The sequence below is a fragment of the Callithrix jacchus genome, chromosome 18 (genome assembly GCF_049354715.1).
Source record: "Callithrix jacchus isolate 240 chromosome 18, calJac240_pri, whole genome shotgun sequence".
Lineage (NCBI taxonomy): Eukaryota > Metazoa > Chordata > Mammalia > Primates > Cebidae > Callithrix > Callithrix jacchus.
The window spans coordinates 18,066,344-18,086,782 of record NC_133519.1 but is presented as its reverse complement, the minus strand read 5'-3'; the positions used below and the strand labels follow the sequence as shown (position 1 = coordinate 18,086,782).

Below are 20,439 nucleotides of genomic sequence, written 5' to 3'. Positions count from 1 at the left end.
TATAATCCCAGCACTTTGGGAGGCCGAGGCGGGTGGATCACGAGGTCAAGAGATCGAGACCATCCTGGTCAACATGGTGAAACACCATCTCTACTAAAAATACAAAAATTAGCTGGGCATAGTGGCGCAACTTGTAATCCCAGCTACTCAGGAGGCTGAGGCAGGAGAATTGCTTGAACCCACAAAGCGGAGATTGCGGTGAGCTGAGGTCACGCCATTGCACTCCAGCCTGGGTAACAAGAGTGAAACTCTGTCTCAAAAAAAAAAAAAAAAAAAAAAAGAAAGAAAGAAGGTAAATGCATAGCATCTTGGATCCCAGTGGCAGTCCAGTATAGCTTCATCAACAGTAAAGCTGATATTTCTGTGCCTGTTACTGTGTCACTTCAAAATCTAGAGAGGAAAGGACGTGAATAGTTAGTACTTACAAACCCATTCATAGTAGATGCTCCATTATCTGGCTCTTGTTGCTACTTGTGTATCACTTTTCAACATCAATAACCCCTGGTCCCTGATCACCAAGCAGGCTGTGATCCGGTCATTCCAGACTACCTGTGGTTCCTTAAATAAGTAATGCTGTTTCACTTGTCTGCATATGCATAGCAAAGTCTTTTCCTGTTTTGACTCTCAACTCATCCTAAACTCCTGCTCAAGTATCATCATTGCTGTGAAGTCTTCTCTGATTAGCTCCAAACAGAGTAGCCGTTTCCTCCAAAGTTTTATTTCGTTTTATTTCTTCTTCTTTTTTTTTTTTTAGAGATGGGGTCTCACTCTGTCACTCAGGCTAAGTGCAGTGGCCTGATCATAGCTCATTACAGCCTCAAACTCCTGGGCTCAAGCAATCCTCCCATCTCAGCCTCCCAACGTGCTGGGATTACCGATATGAGCCACCTCGCCTGGCTGCCAAAGTTCCTTACACTTTTCTCTCTCTTTTTTTTTTGAGATGGAGTTTCACTCTTGTCACTCAGGCTGGAGTGCAATGGCGCGATCTCAGCTCACCGCAACCTCCGCCTCCCGGGTTCAAGCAATTCTCCTGCCTTAGCCTCCCGAGTAGCTGGGACTACAGGCGTGTGTCACCATGCCCAGCTAATTTTTATATTTTTAGTAGAGACAGGGTTTCACTATGTTGACCAGGATGGTCTCGATCTCTTGACCTCGTGATCCACCCGCCTGGGCCTCCCAAAGTGCTGGGATTACAGGCGTGAGCCACCGCGCCCGGCCACTTTTCTCTCTTAACAGCAGGTTCCACATGCTATTGCAATTAGTAGACCATATACTTTTACAGCACAAAACTATCCCTTGTTCCTTCATGTACTGAATCCACCCATCACATTGCCTGGCATTCACGAGTGCTTAAAAACTTTTCATTGAATACTATATTAAGTAAACAAAGAAACGCAGGATTAAAAATGAACGCCAGCAATGAACCAAGCCTTCTGCTGAGTGACCTGAATATTACAAAGAAGCAAAGATGTCTCACTGTAGAGGAATGATTACTCTGCGTGGAATGTGGGAATTACGTTAGCATATGAAACCGACTGCTTGATGGAGTAGAATAGCTCCTGAAGCGTAGGAGTGCTTAATAATAAAGCAAGGCAGAGGGGCCTGAGAAGGTCTTACTGCTCAATCTCTGTCCATCATACCTGAGACCTATAGGCAGCCTGAGTTCAATGATCACGACGTCCCTCACCTCAGGGATCTGTTTCCACCCAGCTTCCAAAGATGGGCATCACCAGCACAAGCTGAGAAGAAGAACAGATCTGTATGTTGGACCCTCTGCTTAGCACTGAGAAAGCTGGCTTGAAGCCAGTAAAGCTGGGCCTAAATGCAGAGATTGGCACCTTGACACTGGATTATGGTTTATGGGATGTGCCTCCAAGGGCAACTCTGCACTTACCCTATGGCCTCTGGCTTCCATATTTCCTAGGCACTTCCTTCTGGAGTAAAGGAATCAAAAGCGGCCTACTTCCCCTGCCAACCATCCTCGGACACTAAGTACTGACTCGTCTTCTACTGGGAGATGGCCATATTTCTGGCACCTGCCTTTCCTTGTGGTAGGTCTTTCCTTTGTTTACATAGCAAAGGGGCTGAAGCAGAGATGGATGGAGCTGGACTTACAGCAGAACCGAGTCATGGCAGCCTGCTTTTGTTTCATTTTCAGCATCTTTCTGCCAGTTCTGGCCACCTCCCTTCCTCTGGAACGTGCTGATTTCAGCAAGTCCAGCTCTGTCAGTTCTGTCCCCTGAGTCTGTTGGTTTCTGGTCATCTTATAATACTTTGGCTGCACTCAGGACCTGTCTTTGTCCCTCCTCTTAACATACTTGCAGCCAAAACTAAATATTGCTGCTTGGGGGGCCTCCTCCCAGCCTTAAATTTCAGCTCATCGTCTTCGGCTGCGTTGGTCATGGCTCTGCTATTCTCCTTGATTCTCAGTGAGTATCTCTGCACCTGTTGGTTTAGGCTTCAGAATTTTCTAGAACTTTGATTAGGAAAACTGTCTCCCTGCCAACCTGGAACAGATTCAGATGTTTTTCAAGGATGAGCTTCTCCCTCCTTTCTACATCTGGTAACTATTCTATTCCTTAAAAAGCCACTTAACCCATACCCATTTGTAGTTCAGGTTATCAGTTTTTTTTCTATTTTGCTATGTTTGTAATGACAGATTTATGATAGCTTATCCATTTCTCTTTTTACATAAGTTTTCCTGAATGTACTATTAGAAGACAAATGAATGGGCACTGGGTAGCAGCAGGTAGAGCCAGGAAAGGAGTTAGAACTGCAAAAATAATCGCGTTTCATTGGTCATGTTGTCTGTTTTCCTCTTAAAAGTGTTTCATACAATGCTCTTCCAGGTTTCTTCAGTTTCTCATTGCTTAGAGTAATCTAGAGATTAATCTGGTGAATCTGGCGACTGTGGAGCCAAAGAGACCTGGTTTTCCATCCTTCCTTTTGATTTCTTAGCTGTCTGAATTTGTAGATTATCCTATCTCACTGAAATCTTGCTCTCTTATCTATGAAGTGAGGAGAATATTATGTTCCTCAGAGGATTGTAGGAGCATTTTTTTTTTTTACAAGATAACTAATGTAAAGTATCTAACAATGCCTGGTAAATCCCTATGCTAATCAATCACATCCCCTTTTTTTTTTGAGATGGAGTTTCGCTCTTGTTACCCAGGCTGGAGTGCAATGGCATGATCTTGGCTCACTGCAACCTCTGCCTCCTGTGTTCAAGCAATTTTCCTGCCTCAGCCTCCTGAGTAGCTGGGATTACAGGCACGCGCCACCATGCCCAGCTAATTTTTGTATTTTTAGTAGAGACGGGGTTTCACCATGTTGACCGGGATGGTCTCGATCTCTTGACCTTGTGATCCACCTGCCTCTGCCTCCCAAAGTGCTGGGATTATAGGCGTGAGCCACCACGCCCGGCCCCAATCACATCCACTTTTATGTCTCGATGATCTAGTGCATCACCGAAGCCCACACAAACCTCTCAATAGGACACTTTTGTGTTCAATGTAAGGTACTGACCACGTCTTAAACATCCATGCATCCCCCACAGCATCCACGGTGAGTCCTGCCCTTCATGGATGTACTACTGGGTCTTCCAGGCTCATCTGCGCTCGCACCTCCTTCCTAGAGCCTTTCTGGTCTGTGCCTTCTGCAGTTACCCAACCTACTGCAGAGCTTCCAAGTCGCTTCCTGGCTATATCACTTTCGTACCTGCGTATCAGGCTTGGCATGCACACCGTCCTTCACAAGTACACATGTTGGGGCGAGGGTAACGCATTATTCCCATGTGTGTAATAGAACCTTGAGTTTTAGACAGTTGAAGAGAAAGCCTCATTGAGTCTGAGAGTGGCCACATTCTGAAGATTAAGGGAATGAGGCTAATGAGAAGTTATTTGGAAACCAAGAAAAGAAACTATTCCAGGATAAACCACTGAACTACTTGAATGAAAAGCTGTGGGCTGGAGGTCCAAAGATATTTTCTCCTTTTGAAACTTCCTATAAGATGGGGGTGGTGGGTGAGTTTTGCAGCTGCAAATGCATAGGCCTGAGGGACTCCGGGAGGTTACAGGGCTCAGGACTCTCTACAGCATTAGGAGGGAACTTACAGAGAGAGGAGTCCAAACATGGGGGAAGAAACCCCCATGTTTTAAAGATAGGCCGGTGTTAGAATCTGGAGGTTTGGAACTGCATGTACAACCACTTTCTGAGCTGTTCCTCTAAATCAGCTAAAACAGCGTGTAAGTTGACAATGATGTTTACTTTTTAAGTGGTAGGAAAAAAGAAAAATAATATTTTATGACACATGAAAACGACAGGAAATTTAAATTTCAGTGTCTAATAAAGGTTTATTAGAACATAGCCATACTCATTTGCATACACATATGTGGCTGTTCTCATGCTACAATGGCAGAGCTGAGTGGCTGCAGCAGAGACTGCATGGCCCACAAAGCTGAAAAGATTACTGTCTGGCCCTTCACAGTAAGAGTTTGCTTATTGGTCTAAATGCTGTGCCAGTGCACACAGGTGAATCCTGCCCCTTTCCCCTGCTTTCGGCACTGCCCACCATGGCATCTTTACCTTCCTTGACCTCCAGCTTCCCCGTGGCCTCCAGCATTCTTTTCTGTTAGGCCTAGAGGCTGCCTCACCACACTTTTACTTCAGGCAGTAATAACCAATCTAATTGGCCAGAATAGAAAACCAATCTATCCACCATCACGCATGAAGGAAGCAGGCTGAACCAGTTAGCTGTGGTAGAACTGGTCTTTGGTTTCCTGCCAGTGTCCCTGTGGTCTGGTCATCCCAGCAGAAGGTCCCAACAGAACTGACCTTGGAGGCTGTGCATCAACCACTCTGTCTCACATGGCTCTGTGAAGGCCTTCTAGAGGTCACGTTCTTTGAATAAAGCCTTGGAAACTGACCTCACTATTTCCTTCTTTCTTCCCCAGCCGTTTGCATCAGACCTGGATTCCTAGGTAAGATTTTCTGGGGTTTCTGAGAGGGAGGCCTCCAAGCTCAGGAGAGGGGAAAATTTGAAGCTTCTTGAACCACAGAGAAAGACTGGTTCAAAACAGGCCCAGGAGACTTCCTTTCTGGTTTCCTGCCTCACCCATTCAGTCTTGTGTGGGCAGATTGCCACCTCCAGAATTTAGAAGGGTTTTGGGTGGTTTACCCTGGCAGGGCACCTCTCCCTATTTGGTTTCTGTGGTCACTCGGCCTGCATCCCAGTAATAGCTAGGTTCATTTTAGGTCTAGAATGCACTTCACTGCCTTATGAACATACCTGAAAAATGAACTTCCTTTTGGTTTCTTCTCGTTACGTTTCCAGCATATCCGGGTCTCCCTGCCAGGCTTAATGGTATTTTTGAATTGAAATGCACTGTTGCTTATAGCACATAGCTTGGCCAGCAGAGTAGAGACTGGATTTCCTGATCAGGGAGTCTTTGGGTAGTGCACACATTGTAAATCCAAGGGGTGGGTGAAAGAATGAGTCTATAGGAGAGGGAGGCTACGGGTTGTGGATGATCAGTTTCTTTACATTAATCCCCCTAGTCTCCCCTTCTGCTTGATCGTATAGACTTCACCAGAGAGGGACAGCTACAACCATTGCTACTGGTGGGGAGAATCCTATACCCTGATGGATGCAATTTGGTTCCCATTGAAGAAATGCTGCTTCTGGGTTCTCATCTTGACATTCAGATTATTCTTTTCTTTTGTTTATTGATGTTCCCTGAGTTCACTAAAAAAGTCAGAAACGTAGTACACACCTAACAAATGTTTGCTGTCTGAGAGGCTCTTTTCTGGTCTCCCCACACAGCCATCTCTACCCTCCTTGCATGTCTTGGTGGAAGGAAGATCATTTCTGTTAGTCTTTCCTTTTTTTTTCTTTTTCATTTCTTTCTTTCTTTTTGAGATGGAGTCTTGCTCTGTTGCTCAAGCTGGAGTGCAGTAGCATGACCTCAGCTCACTACAACCTCCAACTCCTGGGTTCAAGTGATTTCTGACTAATTTTTTTTTTTTGTAGAGATAGGGTTTCACCATGTTGTCCAGGCTGGTCTCGAACTCCTGACCTCAAGTGATACACTTGACTTGGCCTCCCAAAGTGCTGGGATTACAGGCATGAGCCACCATGCCCCATCTCTGTTAGTCTTTTCTATTTCCAGAGTTCTAGTCATGAAACTGAACCAAGTCCTAGATTTCTCACAACTTATCTGGAGGCTCTGTGGATCCTCTCTTCTGTTTCTAGTCCCTAGAATTAGACTAAACTCTTGGGGCTCTGGGACTCTGACTCTTCCCTTTTCCAGTGCTCTGTGTTTCTCTGTAATTGCACTTGAACAAGGAACAATTTCATAGGAAGCAGCAAGGGTGGGCATGATGGGCCACTGATAGTGAGAGAGAGTTAGGTTGTTCAGCCTAAATTACAGATACTCTGCCTCAGTCTGGCTGCCATGGAGAGAGACAGTCATGAAGAAGAAAAACACAACAGATATTCTCTTTACACGTCTGTTCTGGCCTGGGGCTTCCACTTTGATCATAAGATCTACCCCATTATTTCACAGATGAGGAAAATTGATGGAGCACATGCCTATGAACCTCTGAGCTCCTCTCAGGTCTCCAGCTAACAACCTGTCTCTTTGCAGAGTCTCCATCTAGAGTGAGGCTGGTGGAGGGCCCCCACCGCTGTGAAGGGCGGGTAGAGGTGCAAAAGAAAGGCCAGTGGGGCACTGTGTGTGATGACGGCTGGGACAAAAACGAGGTGGCTGTGTTGTGCCGGGAGCTGGGCTGTGGAGATGCCAACGGAACACCCAGCGGTTATTTATATGGGCCACCAGCAGAAAAAGAACAAGCGGTCCTCATCCAAGAGATCAGATGCACAGGAACAGAAGATACATTGGCTCAATGTGAGCAAGAAGCAGCTTATGATTGTTCACATGATAAAGATGCCGGGGCCTCGTGTGAGAGTGAGTATATGATGCGGCTCCGGGACCATTTGCCAGCTGCCACACCCATTGTGGCCACTCTCATTGGTCTTCATTCCCCACCATAGACTTTCACACAAAGGCTAATTGGTACCTTGCCCCCACATCTCATACTTTATGGATTGTTAGTGCCGGAGATAAACATTCTCACTTAAAACTGCGACTCCAAGTTGATTGAACAAATGCCTTTTATCTTAGTTTCAATCTATATGAGAACCTGTTTCACTTATTTACACACATGCAACATGTACACCACTAAATATCTGTTTAATAGAGTATCCTGTATCTAAAGCTGGGCATGGAGTTATGGGGAAAGAAATGAGCTCACAAAGTATAATGTATGCTTTTTACAAAACAGTTTCAGTTTTCCAGGAGTTTATCTTCTAGTCAGGTGGACAAGAGTTACTCATAGGAAACTAACACAATCTAACAGACAGGTGGATGGATGAGAGAGAGACACAGAGACAAATAGATCTGTGCTCCTTTCATTCTCTCCATATACTTGCTTTCTATGTATGAATAGTCTCTTCTCTTTTGTCCATTAGACAGTGATGTGACTGAGGAGCTAGTCCATGTCTCCTCTTTCTTTGTCTCCCCACAGAATTTGTTTCTAGAGAAACAGTCACCGTTTGCCTTGACACTGAAGACTCAGTCCTATTTTTCAGAAAGACTGAGGGCTGGGAGCACTAATCTGAGATATTTAGTTCCCAATGCCAATGATGAACCAAGAAGCGTTTGGTGTTGAACGTATCTTGTATGTTAGGATTGTATTTATTTTTAAAAATCTGCACAGGATCTCTTGTGAGGAACAAATGACAAGCTGGACGTGAAAACAATTTGAAAAATTAAAATGCCACGGAAATGATAATGATTCAGCTTGGAATTTGGAAACTACATTTTCTTCATTGATTCACTCATTCGTTCTTTCAGCAGGCATCTATGAGGCAGCATTAAGCACTTTAGCATGCCTTGTACCGAACACGAAGAACTGAGAGATGTGTCCATTGGCTCCCCTTTACTGAGAAGACCATGTTCTGGCAGGGAACAGACATATTCTCTTTCTTTCTCTCCAGACCCAGAAAGCTCTTTCTCCCCAGTCCCAGAGAACATCAGGCTGGCTGATGGCCCTGGGCACTGCAAGGGACGCGTGGAAGTGAAGCACCAGGACCAGTGGTATAGCATGTGCCAGTCAGACTGGAGCCTCCGGACCGCAAAGGTGGTGTGCCGGCAGCTGGGATGTGGGAGGGCTGTACTGACGAAGAAACGCTGCCACAAGCCTGCCCAGGGCCGAAGACCCATCTGGCTGAGCCAGATGTTATGCTCAGGACGAGAAGCAACCCTTCAGAATTGCCCTTCTCGGCCTTGGGGGAGTAACAGCTGCAACCATGATGGAGACACATGGGTTGAATGCGAAGGTAATGCCTGTGCGTCCAGGGGCTAGGTTTACTCATGGATTTGATTATGTGGAATCTCATTCAAACAGTATTTACAAAGAGCTACTCATGCGCCAAAGTACCATTGCAAACTTCTTTAATTGGACAGATGAACAATTCTTTTTTTTTTTTTTTGAGACAGAGTTTCGCTCTTGTTACCCAGGCTGGAGTGCAATGGTGCGATCTCAGCTCACCGCAACCTCCGCCTCCTGGGTTCAGGCAATTCTCCTGCCTCAGCCTCCCGAGTAGCTGGGATTACAGGCACACACCACCATGCCAAGCTAATTTTTTGTATTTTTAGTAGAGACGGGGTTTCACCATGTTGACTGGGATGGTCTCGATCTCTTGACCTCGTGATCCACCCACCTCGGCCTCCCAAAGTGCTGGGATTACAGGCTTGAGCCACCGACAATTCTTTTTTTTAAATGAAGATAATAATCCCACCTTTGTATCTGAAAATGCTGTAAATATTAAGTACTATATTCATATGAACTCTTATTATTTTGAATCCTATATTACACAAACAAGGTACATCTTTCCATGTATCTGTTAAGTTCTTCAATTTCTAAAACTTACTAGAATGTCATTTATAAGTGTTAGATTTATAAAATAGATGGGGAAGTGAAAAGACCCTTGTGAGGGAAGTCAAGCCTGATGGAGACTAGAGAAGGAGTTCTAATCACAGAAACACGTGGAGAGTTTCAAGTGTGCTGATGGGGTTTGGTGAGGATGTAGGGCTTCTTCTTGGCCAGGTCCAGTGGCTCACGTCTATAATACCAGCACTTTGGGAAGCCAAGGTGGGAGGAGCACCTGAGCCCATGAGTTTGAGACTAGCCTGAGCAACATATAGAAAACCCTGTCTCCTTAAAAAAAAATGCTAAGCTTGGTGGCATGCACCTGTAGTCCCAGCTACCCGGGAGGCTGAGGTGAGAGGATCACTGAGGCCCTTGAAGTCTAAGCTGCAGTGAGCAGTGATCACACCACTGCACTCCAGCCCGGGCAACAGAGTGAGACCATGTCTTCAAACAAACAAAATATACAAAATGAAAACAAATTAAAAATAAATGATCTTATTTTTTCTCCTTTCCCTTCCTCTCTCCAATCCCTGACTCACTCCCCGATCCTGCAGATGCCTTTGCCTTGAGACTAGTAGGAGGAGGAGACAAGTTATGCTCTGGGCGACTGGAGGTGCTGCACAAGGGTGTGTGGGGCTCCGTCTGTGACGATGGTTGGGGAGAAAAGGAGGACCAGGTGGTATGCAAGCAACTGGGCTGTGGGCAGTCCCTCTGTCCCTCCTTCAAAGACCGGAAAAGCCATGGCCCTGGGGTCGGCCGCATCTGGCTGGATGATGTGCATTGCTCAGGAGAGGAGCAGTCCCTGGAGCAGTGCCAGCACAGATTTTGGGGGTATCACGACTGCACCCACCAGGAAGATGTGGCTGTCATCTGCTCAGGTAAGTCCTACAGATGGAGTTCATGAGGGCTGGCGAGGAGGATGACAAAGGAAGAGGAAATGATGGGGGTGTAGTCTGGGGAAAAGGGAATTTCCACAAGCTCCACGAAGCTGCTCATTGTCATCACCTGCTCTGTAAGTACTTCCAGGCATATGGCGGGAAGTCCAGGCCGTGTGGCAGGTTTCATTCCTGGGGTCAGTGGGTAGAGGTAGGGCTGACCTCTATACAGATATTGATTGTGAGAATATACAGGTATCGAATGTAAAAACAAGAGGTTTTCTTCTTCTTTTTTTCTATAGCAGAGCAGTGTCCTATAATCCTAGACCTTTTATGACACTTAAAAAATGATGTTTCATCCTCTGATTGCCCCAATACAAATCTTTGTTTTCCATCCCTATACAAAAATTATTTGAGCAACGTCTTTATATTAAACATAAAGTGAGAGTTGGAGAAAACAAGCAACTTTTCAAAATCATTAAAATTGCTTTCAAATCATATAGCAGAACCGTCTTTCCTCTCAACCCAAGGTGATTATCTTAGAAACAACCTTGAAACTCTAAGTTTAATCTATGAAAGATGGTTCTACCTCATTTGTCATCACTCCCAGATTTTAAATTAGTCTGTGACAGTGGGACTATGGTAGGGAGCTCTCTGAGAATGTCCATCAGAGAGTCTCATCAGAGAGACCACAATAGCTGCCCTGAACTGTAGACCTCTTCAGGGATTGAAGGGAGAAGGAAAAAGCCCTGTCCCAGTTTGGGTTAGAAATGCAAGTGTAGCCCTTGGGTGACTGACTCAAAAGAACCACGGGTTTGAAGCCCAGCTGCGCAATCAGCGTGGGGCTACCTGATTAAACCACTAACTTTGGAATTAGGTAAGAACTGATAGTTGACCAAGGAATGTGGGGAGCAGTTAGTGCCCAGAAAAGAATAAATTCAGCTGCAGGAGGCTAGGGTTTGAACCCTGCTGCTGCTACTTCGAAGCTGTGTCACGTTCATCACCTAACTCCTCTGACCCTAGGTGTTCTCATGGGTGAAATGGAAAGACACTTGCCTGATTTACCTCAAAGGCTTTGTGACTGTGTGAGAATAAGATATGTTAGTATCTGTCAGTACTGTTTGTGACTCACATGCAGCTAGATGAGTAAGGCCCTGGGTTACTGCACCCGGTTCTGGCCTGGCTCACACCAGTGTGGGATCTGTGCATAGCTTAGCTCTTTTTCCTATGTTGGGCTCCAGTCTTCTTCTTTAGCTGATGTGCGTTTCAATTGAATAATTCCTTCCTGGCCTATACCTATCCTTACTGCTTTTTCCTCTTCTCTTTCCAGAATAGTATCCTGGCGTTCTCCATGCTTGACCTGGCCCCACTGGTCCTGCCTGCCCCCTGCTTGTTCTCCTGGGCCCTGATTATTCTCGTCCTCATGCTGGGCCTAAGGCTTGAGCCACTACTCCCTCATCCACTCAGGATTCTGAACACTGGGCTTATGCCTTGCTCTCAGTGACAAACATCCCCCGTTGCTGCCTGTGGATGTGAGCTGTTGAGTTACTCTTGCTGGGGAAATGAGCTTCCAGGTATCCTGAGCTCACCCCTGACCCTTTGGCATTGGTTCTGGCCTCTCCAGCCTCTTCCCAAGCTGCTTGGAATCCTCAGGCCTGTCACTTTGACCGGAAGTACAGATCATTACTGAGGCAAGGTCTGTGTCTGTAACCAACATGTGAGGAATGAAACAATGAGAGGAACATTTGAAAGGAAATGTGATGGCCGGTCGCGGTGGCTCAAGCCTGTAATCCCAGCACTTTGGGAGGCTGAGGCGGGTGGATCACGAGGTCAAGAGATCGAGACCATCCTGGTCAACATGGTGAAACCCCGTCTCTACTAAAAGTACAGAAAATTAGCTGGGCATGGTGGCGCGTGCCTGTAATCCCAGCTACTCGGGAGGCTGAGGCAGGAGAATTGCCTGAACCCAGGAGGCGGAGGTTGCGGTGAGCCGAGATGGCGCCATTGCACTCCAGCCTGGGTAACAAGAGCAAAACTCGGTCTTGAAAAAAATAAAAAAGAAAGGAAATGTGGGTAGACAATTTCCTGAAACTTGGGGGAAAGCTTAGAATCATTTTGATTGAACTTCTTTTTTTTTTTTTTCCTCAGGCTTAAGGTAATCACAACAGTAACACTGAACTATTCTGCTGTTTCTTTGTGTAGGTAGACTATTCTTTCAGGAGCAGAGGAGTGTCCTATAATCCTAGACCTTTGCATGACACTTACAAAATGATGTTTCATCCTCTGATTGCCCCAGTACAAATTTGTGTTTTTCATCCCTATACAACATGCTCACATGGTTGACATTTAACAAGAGGAATGTCAAAAAGACACTTTATTCCAAGAAATATATATTGGTTACTGGGAAAAGGTCAAGCAAGAGGCAGAGAGAGGTCAGGGAGGGCTAAAGGTGTGTCTTATGCCAAGAAGAAAACATCGTTTTCACTTTCTCAGCTGAGACTTTGGGGCCTGTAAGCCTGAGGCAAGACGGAATAATACTAAAGAGAGAATCAAGATTTGATTGTAAAAATTGACTTTAGACTCTGAATCTAGGCTGAGTACTCATCATATGGCTACATTTACACATTTACACTTGCCAAATAAATCAGATTTCACAGTCTGGACAGTTGTGATATGTTCTTTCTGTCCACGGAGAAGCAGCTGTGTCAGATTCTCTGCGGCAGTCTCTTAAACAGGGTTAGGTAGCAGAGACCCCTCCGGCAAGCACATTAGGTTCAGGGCATGCTTGTCATGTTTACTCTGCATTGTTCAGATACGAAATGTGAGACAGGTTGCCTACAGAAAGATCTGGACTCTTGAATACTGGCTATGGGATCCCATGACTTGTAATGACACTGAAGTGTGTTTCTGCATCCTAACCCACTGTTCCATTGTAGCTCAATTTGTTTAATAAATATTTAAAAGCTAGTAGGGGAAAATAGGTAGAGAAACCTAGCTTCAGAAAAGGCAAGAAAATGCTTTACCACATGGATCAGAGAACAAGAAGAAGCCCTTCTGCAGAGATAGATGAGTAAGAATGAAATAGATGCTCAGAGGGGACACAGATGAGACACACAGAAACCCCGCAGAGTAATTTTGGTTTCTCATTCTTGTCTGTTTCTGGGGTCAAATGGCATTCCCAGCCCTGGGTTCTCTGAAAAACTGCTGTATTATACCTAATAATTTTTTTGAAGTTATTGATTGACTTATGTTGGGTTTTATACTTCCAACCAAAAGCACCCCAACCAATTTACTTATTTTAAATTCATAAAATGGGAATTCATTCATCTTTTGTAAGGCTGACTAGCTAAATCCAGTTATTACTAACGAATAGAGTCTCACTGCGTTTATAAAATCAAGTTTATGGATCTGAAAAGATAAGGACCAGGGCCTATAAATAGAGGTATTACTCCAAGGTATTACTTTTGAGTGGCCCTGGTTGTATAAATGCCCTATCAACTTCTTTTACACAGGTGACATTTAAAACTCTTGGCCTCCACATTAAAACACAGATAACTAAGGTCCAGTGAAAGTGGGTTAGAGACGACAGGCACATCGAACTGAACGCTGTCCATGTTTCCGGTTTCCCCTGTTGGAAAGGCTCTCAACTTTGCTACCTAGTGAAATTTTAATTGTTTCTCTTTTAATTATTCTCAGTGTCTCAATTCTGTCTTAAAATGCAATTTAAATCAGGTCATAACCCTGCCAAAGGGCCTCTGAGAGCTTCTCATTGCACATGAGTTAAATGTTAACTTCTTCCTTTGACTTAAATGCCTGTTCACGATCTGGCCCCGCCTACTCCTCCAGCCTTATCTCCCGCTACCCTCATCCTCTAACAGCTCATTCTTGCCTAAAACACATCACATTTACTAAACCGTGGTGAAGTCTTCCAGAGGACGAGGTTTTTGGGAAGGGAGCTATCAGAAGCTCTGTTTAGACGTGTTAAGTCAGATGCCTATTAGATCTTCCTGTGGAGATAATGAGTAAAAGTTTAGAGGAGTGGTCTGGGCTTGGACACATCATCTGGGAAATCACTGGGCATACATGATATTCAGTCCCTTAGATCAGAGGACTTCAGACCCAAGAAAATGAATGAGACAGAAAAGGAGAAGAGATCCAAGAACAGAGTCTCAGAGAACCAGTATTTAATCCAACATTTAGTGTGGATTCCCCTGAACCAAGGACTTAGGTGCAGATTTTTTATTAGGTAATAATTTTAGGAAACACTTATGAGAGACTGAGGAAAGTTAGCAGGAAAGATATAAAACCCAGTAAAGTGATCATTAAAGAGTTGGTTAGGGCAACTGAGTCTCCATCTCCCTGGGGGTCTTCTGAATATTATTTCAAAATATTCTCACCAAGGAATGAGTAAGCTGAAGGATTTATCTACCGAATTCCATATCCCATTGATTTAGAGTTGTTCCTCTTGGTGTTAAGCCTTGTGTATGGGCTAGTGAGCTCCTGAGTACCAGTAAAAATTAGAGGTAAAAAAGCCAAGACATGTGGGCGCTTGAGGGGGGAAGCTGTCAGCAGGCATAAGATCTGTCCACCACAGGTGTGGAAGACAGTGAGGTAGAATATCTGTGAAACCAAATGAAGAAAGTGTTTCAAGAAGGAGATAGGTATTGACTGTGCTGATGGGCCAAATAAGATGAACTGACTATTGGGCTTGACACCATGGAGTCTACCCTTCCTAGAGGCACCCTAGAGATGATCCCCTCTGAGGTTCCACTGTCTTCCTGGGGCATTGCAAGGACATGAGATGCAAGTTGTTACCTCACGCAGAATCCAGAACCACTCTATTCCCTGGTCTTGTAGAATTTATCACCTTCGAAAGAATGTTGATCTTGGATCCAAGATGGCCGACCACTAACAGCTCAGGATTGTAGCTCCCAGTGAAAGCTCAGAGAACGAGACGACGCCACATCTTTAGACGAATTTTCATCACTCACCGATTAGCCGATTCCCAGTGGAGGAGCCCCACGGGTCGCCAGCGCGACTCTTGTGGCCACCGCAGCAGTTTTGCCAGCGTCTTGTCGCAGCAGCTCTTCACGCAGAGCCAACGGGACTGCTTCCCCTACTGACCGGAGTTTGGAGCTCCAGGAAGTCAGAGCCACTTGTTGCAGACTCAAGAGGGAAGCCAGACCAGAGTTTCCCGGGCAGAAGAGCACCATCAGTCTTATCGCTGCTATTTAGGCTGCCACAGTGGGTTGCTCAGATCCCAGCACTGGGAATCAATAAGTCTGAAGTCGACTCAGAAACCTAATTAGAAAGGCGGTTCATCTACAATGAAGGGAAAAAAAGAGCCTAAGAAGGCTGAGTATACTCAAAATCAGAACCCATCAGCAACGGAACAAGCCCTGTTGGAAAAGGACTCATCAGCAACCGAACAAGCCCTGATGGAAAAGGACTCATCAGTAACGGAGCAAGCCCTGATGGAAAAGGACTGTGTTCCATTATCTGAAGTAGGCTTTAAAAGGTGGATGATAAGAAACTTCTGGGAGTTAAAGGAACTTGTTCTAACCCAATGTAAAGAAACTAAGAACTTGGAAAAAAGGTTAGATGAAATGTTGAAAAGAATAGACAATATAGAGAGGAATACAAATGAACTTATGGAGTTGAAAAATACAACACGAGAACTTAGTGAAATATGTACAAGCTTAAACAGCCGAATGGATCAAGCAGAAGAAAGGGTATCAGAGGTCGAAGACCAACTTAATGAAACAAAACGACAAGACAAGAATAGAGAAAAAAGGATAAAAAGGAATGAGCAAAGTTTCCAAGCAATATGGGACTATGTGAAAAGACCTAATATACGCTTGATTGGTGTACCTGAATGTGAGGGAGAGAACAAAGTCAAGCTGGAAAATACTCTCCAGGACATTATCCAGGAAAATTTTCCTAATTTAGCAAAGCAGGACACTATTCAACCCCAGGCAATACAGAGAACACCACAAAGATATTCCTCAAGAACACCAACCCCAAGGCACATAATCGTTAGATTCACCAAGATCAAAATGAAGGAGAAAATATTAAGGGCAGCCAGAGAGAAAGATCAAGTTACCCATAAAGGCAAGCCTATTAGGCTTACAGCAGATCTCTCAAAGGAAACCCTACAAGCTAGAAGAGAGTGGGAGCCAATATTCAATATACTTAATCAACAGAACTTTCAGCCCAGAATTTCATATCCTGCCAATTTAAGCTTTACATTTGAAGGAAAAATAAAATCTTTTAGGAACAAGCAAGTACTCAGAGATTTTATTACCACCAGGCCTGCTTTACAAGAACTTCTAAAAGAAGCATTATACACAGAAAGGAACAACCAGTATGACCCTTTCTAAAAATACACCAAAAAGTAAAGAGCATTAACATAAAGAAGAATTTTTATCAACAAAAGGACAAAATAGCCAGTTAATATCAAATGGCAGCAACCCTAAATTTAAATCGACCAAATCTCCCAATCAAAAGATACAGACAAAATCCAACGGTATATCCAAAGATATACATAGACTCAAAATAAAGGGTTGGAAAAAAAAAAAAAAAAATGTACCAACCAAATGGAGAGCAAAAATAAATAAATAAGAAGCAGGAGTTGCAATTTTCACATTTGACAAAATAGATTTCAAAGCTACAAGGATACAAGGGTAAAAGGATTAATGTAATAATAAGGGATCTTAACACCCAGATACATAAGACCCATAATGAGATTTAGATTCAACGAGACAGAAAATTGATAACGATATCCGGGACTGGAACTAAGATCCAGAACAAACAAACTCAATAGAGCTCTCCATTTTAAACACACAAAATATACATTATCCACAAAATCTAACGATATATCTAAAGATATACAAAGACTCAAAACAAGGGGATGGAAAAAAACTCACCAACCAAATGGAGAGCAAAAATAAATAAATAAAAAGGAGGAGTTGTAATTCTCACACTTAATAAAATAGATTAAAAAAAAAAAGAATTTATCACCTTCTCCTCCACTTACTCCTCATTTCTTCCCTTCCTCCATCAAAGGTTATTTTGAGTTATACTGTGTAATGGTTGAGGCAGAAGCCAAATATGAATGTTCATCTGGGTTCTAGAAGAAAATGGAACATGAGGAAGAGCTAATAAAGTTGCAATGATAATAAACTGGAAGTGATAAAAACACTTTTAACTACTCTACTATGGGAATTTGCAACTAAGTTACTACTGCCTCTGGATCCCCACCTTATGCTGCCTGCCTGAATACCTCTGGTTGGGCTCTGTCTTGGTTATTTTTCTCCTCCTTAACACTTTCCCTGAAACTACCTGTGATGGTTAATTCTATATGTTCATTTCACTGAGTTATGGAGTGTTCATACATTTGGTTAAACATTATTTCTGTGTGTCTGTGAAGGTGTTTGTAGATGAGTTAGCATTTGTATCAGTAGACTGAGTAAAGCAGGTTGCATTCCCCAGTGTCAGTGGGCATCATCTCATCGGCTGAGTGCCTGAATAGAAGAAAAAGACAGAAGAAGGGAACATTTACTGTCTACATGATTGCTTGAGATGAACATTGATCTTCTTCTGACCTTGGACCGAGACTTAAACCTGGTACATCTGATTCTCAGGCCTTCATACTTGAATCAAAACTTACAACATTAGGTCTAGTTCTCAGGCCATCAGACATAGTCTGGAACTACACACCACCTCTCCTGTGTCTCCACATTGTACATAGCAGATTGGGGAACTTCCCAGCCTCCATAATTGTGTGGACCAACTCCTGAGATATAATATAACATGCACACACACACACACACATACACACACACACACACACACACCATTTGCTCTGTGTCTCTGAAGAGCTCTGAAAAAATACAGAGAATACCAAATCTCTTTTGGTACTCAAAGAGATTCTAGAGGAACAGAATTTTAAGGATAAATTTTCTGAATTAGTTATGGGATTTCTGAAATTGGCTCTATAATCTGATTAGATATAAAAATGTTAACAACTCTATTAATGATAATAAAGATAGCACTCTTTTTTCATGGCTTGAATTGGTAATAAAGATACAAAAAATATCTGCATTAGATATTCCTAATCAACCACTCATAAGAAGCAAGAAGCTGAGTGACTATGTTTATGATACTTCCAAACATTTTTGGAAAACTAGCAAATACAATGAGGTTGGCTGGTTACTCTCAATTCTACTGGACAAAATGGTGAAAGAAAAAGATGAGCTCAGGGGTTTGAATTCACAGCTCAATCATCACCTTAATTACCTGAAAACTTTCGTATGTGCTCTGAAGGAAAACCCTTATGTCCTGTGGCTACACAACTGGGATTGCTGAAAATCAAGCACGGGATCTTAATTGTGCAACTGGCTAAACTACAAAGCAATTTAACCCCCCAGACTTCCAGAATGTCTACCGTTAACGTGCAGGCATTGACTGGGAAATAATGAGATCCTGTAATTTAGGATGGGGATGTGTGAGAAGACTCTGATGAAGCCTAACCATACCTGGCAGAGTGGCATCCACACCCCAGAGGTATTGACCTCTCTATTCCATCTGAGGGACTAAAGTTGCATTGCTTGAGGAAACTGTATGACCCCCCGCCCGCCCAGAGTCATGAAAGACAATGCTGGTTCTCCTCAGGACCCACCCCTACCACTTTTCTTTGATTCTAGAGTATAACTATACCCACATTGCAACAGGCCCCTAAAGGTGAGCTATAAATTGTGCCCCATGAGGAGGTCACACTACACTCCAGAAGAGCTGCTTGAATTTTTCTGATTCAAACAGACAGAAATCCAGGGAACAGATGTGAGAATGAATACTAACGGTATAAGATAACGATAAAAGCAAGTTAAGTTTGATTAGGCTGAATTTGTTGATACAGGTTTGCAAAGTATATATTTTTTCTTTAATGTTGCAGCTCAGGAAGGTGAAAAGGGCTCTTGCAGTTTGTTTGGTTAGTAGGACAGAACACGGAACAAAAAGTGGGCCACGAAGAGTGAGGCAGCACACACCGCCTTGGTTTAACGTAGAGGGAGGGATTCCAAGGCTTAGGGAAAGTGAACTGTCAAAGTGGTTTTATCATTTAGGACCTCCTCACACACACTGAAATGGTTCAGAAGACGTACATTTTATCATAGCTGTGAGAAATGAATTTGTGAGGGGAGCCCTGGCATCTGGAAAACTCTGTGATCACTCTTTTCTGTAGGCTGGCTTTGCGGTGGAAATTGCAGTCACTAAATTGGGAAATCAAAATGCAATAGGAGTGATTGGATCCCAGGCTGGCAGGGGCCAAGTGACAGCATCAACCGCCAAGGGCTATGTAGGTGTGGTTACCAAAGTGGACAGCAAAATCAAAGCAGCAATCAGAATAGTCTGACTCACGGAGACCTATGACATTGACTAGATAAGCTTGTGTTTCTGGAACGGAAATAGATAGGAAGCCTACTAATTTCTTACTTGATCTGTATAAAGAGAAATATTTTAGATCAAGCAAACAACAGTATAACCTAAATCACAGAAGCAGAGAGTCACAGTCCTCAATCAATTTACAGATTTGAGCCAATTTACAAAGCTAAGGTCCCCTTGAGGAAGGACATCAGTACAATACCAAAAAAATCTGTGAATCTTTCTCCAAAACCTCTCCAAAGAAATCTGTAGTCTTTTGCCCGAATAACTGTGCATTAGGGAAAAGAAAATAATCAGACTTCTTGGGATTCTGGCCCTAACTGATTCTGAATGAAGAAGACCCAAAACATCACTGTGTTCCAGAAGTCGGAGTAGGAGCTTATGAAGTTCAGGTGATCAATGGAATTTTAGCTGAGGTCTGTCTCACGTTGGGCCCACTGGGTCCCTGAGCCCATCCTGTGGTTATAACCCCAGTTCCAGAAAGCATAATTGGAATAGATATACTCAGCAGATGACAAAGCCACAACATTGCTTCTCTGACCTGTGGAATAAGAGCTACTATAATGGTGAAGTCCAAGTCGGATCCAATCGTGCTGCCTCTGCCTAGGGAAAAGCGAGCTAAAAGCAAGACCGCATTCTTGGAAGAACTGCAGAGATGAATGACACTAGCACAATACCAACATTCTCTTATTAATTAAGGACAATTATTATTCAGGATGAAGGCGTGGTGATTTCTACCACAATTCTATGTAACTCACCTATCTGGCCTGTGCAGAAGACAGCTGGGTCTTGGAGAATGACAGTGGATGATCATAAGCTTGACTAGGAGGTGGTACAAATCGCAGCTGCTATACCAGATGTGGTTTCATTTCATTCAAATCAACACATCCCCTCGTACCTGGTATATCGGTATTGATCTGGAAAACGCCCTTTTGTCCATCTCTGGCAGTAGGGTTCACCAGCAGCATTTTGCTTTCAGCTGGCAAGGCTAGCACTACACCTTCACTGTCCCACCCCAGGAGTATTTCAGTTTTCCAGTCCTATATCATAATGTACTTCACAGAGATTTTGATTGTATCTTCCACAAGATATCACACTGCTCCATTATATTGAGGACATTATGCTGATTGGA

General features: G+C 43.7%; 1 protein-coding gene across 1 annotated transcript; it reads left to right on the top strand.

Annotated features, from left to right (window-relative positions):
* Positions 1-2,257: 2,257 nt before the first annotated feature.
* On the top strand, positions 2,258-12,527 carry CD5L (CD5 molecule like). Its single transcript, XM_008984665.5, has 6 exons — positions 2,258-2,429; positions 4,953-4,979; positions 6,645-6,965; positions 8,057-8,398; positions 9,546-9,869; positions 11,197-12,527. Exons 1-6 carry the CDS (start codon positions 2,402-2,404, stop codon positions 11,199-11,201), a joined length of 1,047 nt encoding a protein of 348 aa, XP_008982913.1. The 5' UTR covers positions 2,258-2,401; the 3' UTR covers positions 11,202-12,527.
* Positions 12,528-20,439: the final 7,912 nt, after the last annotated feature.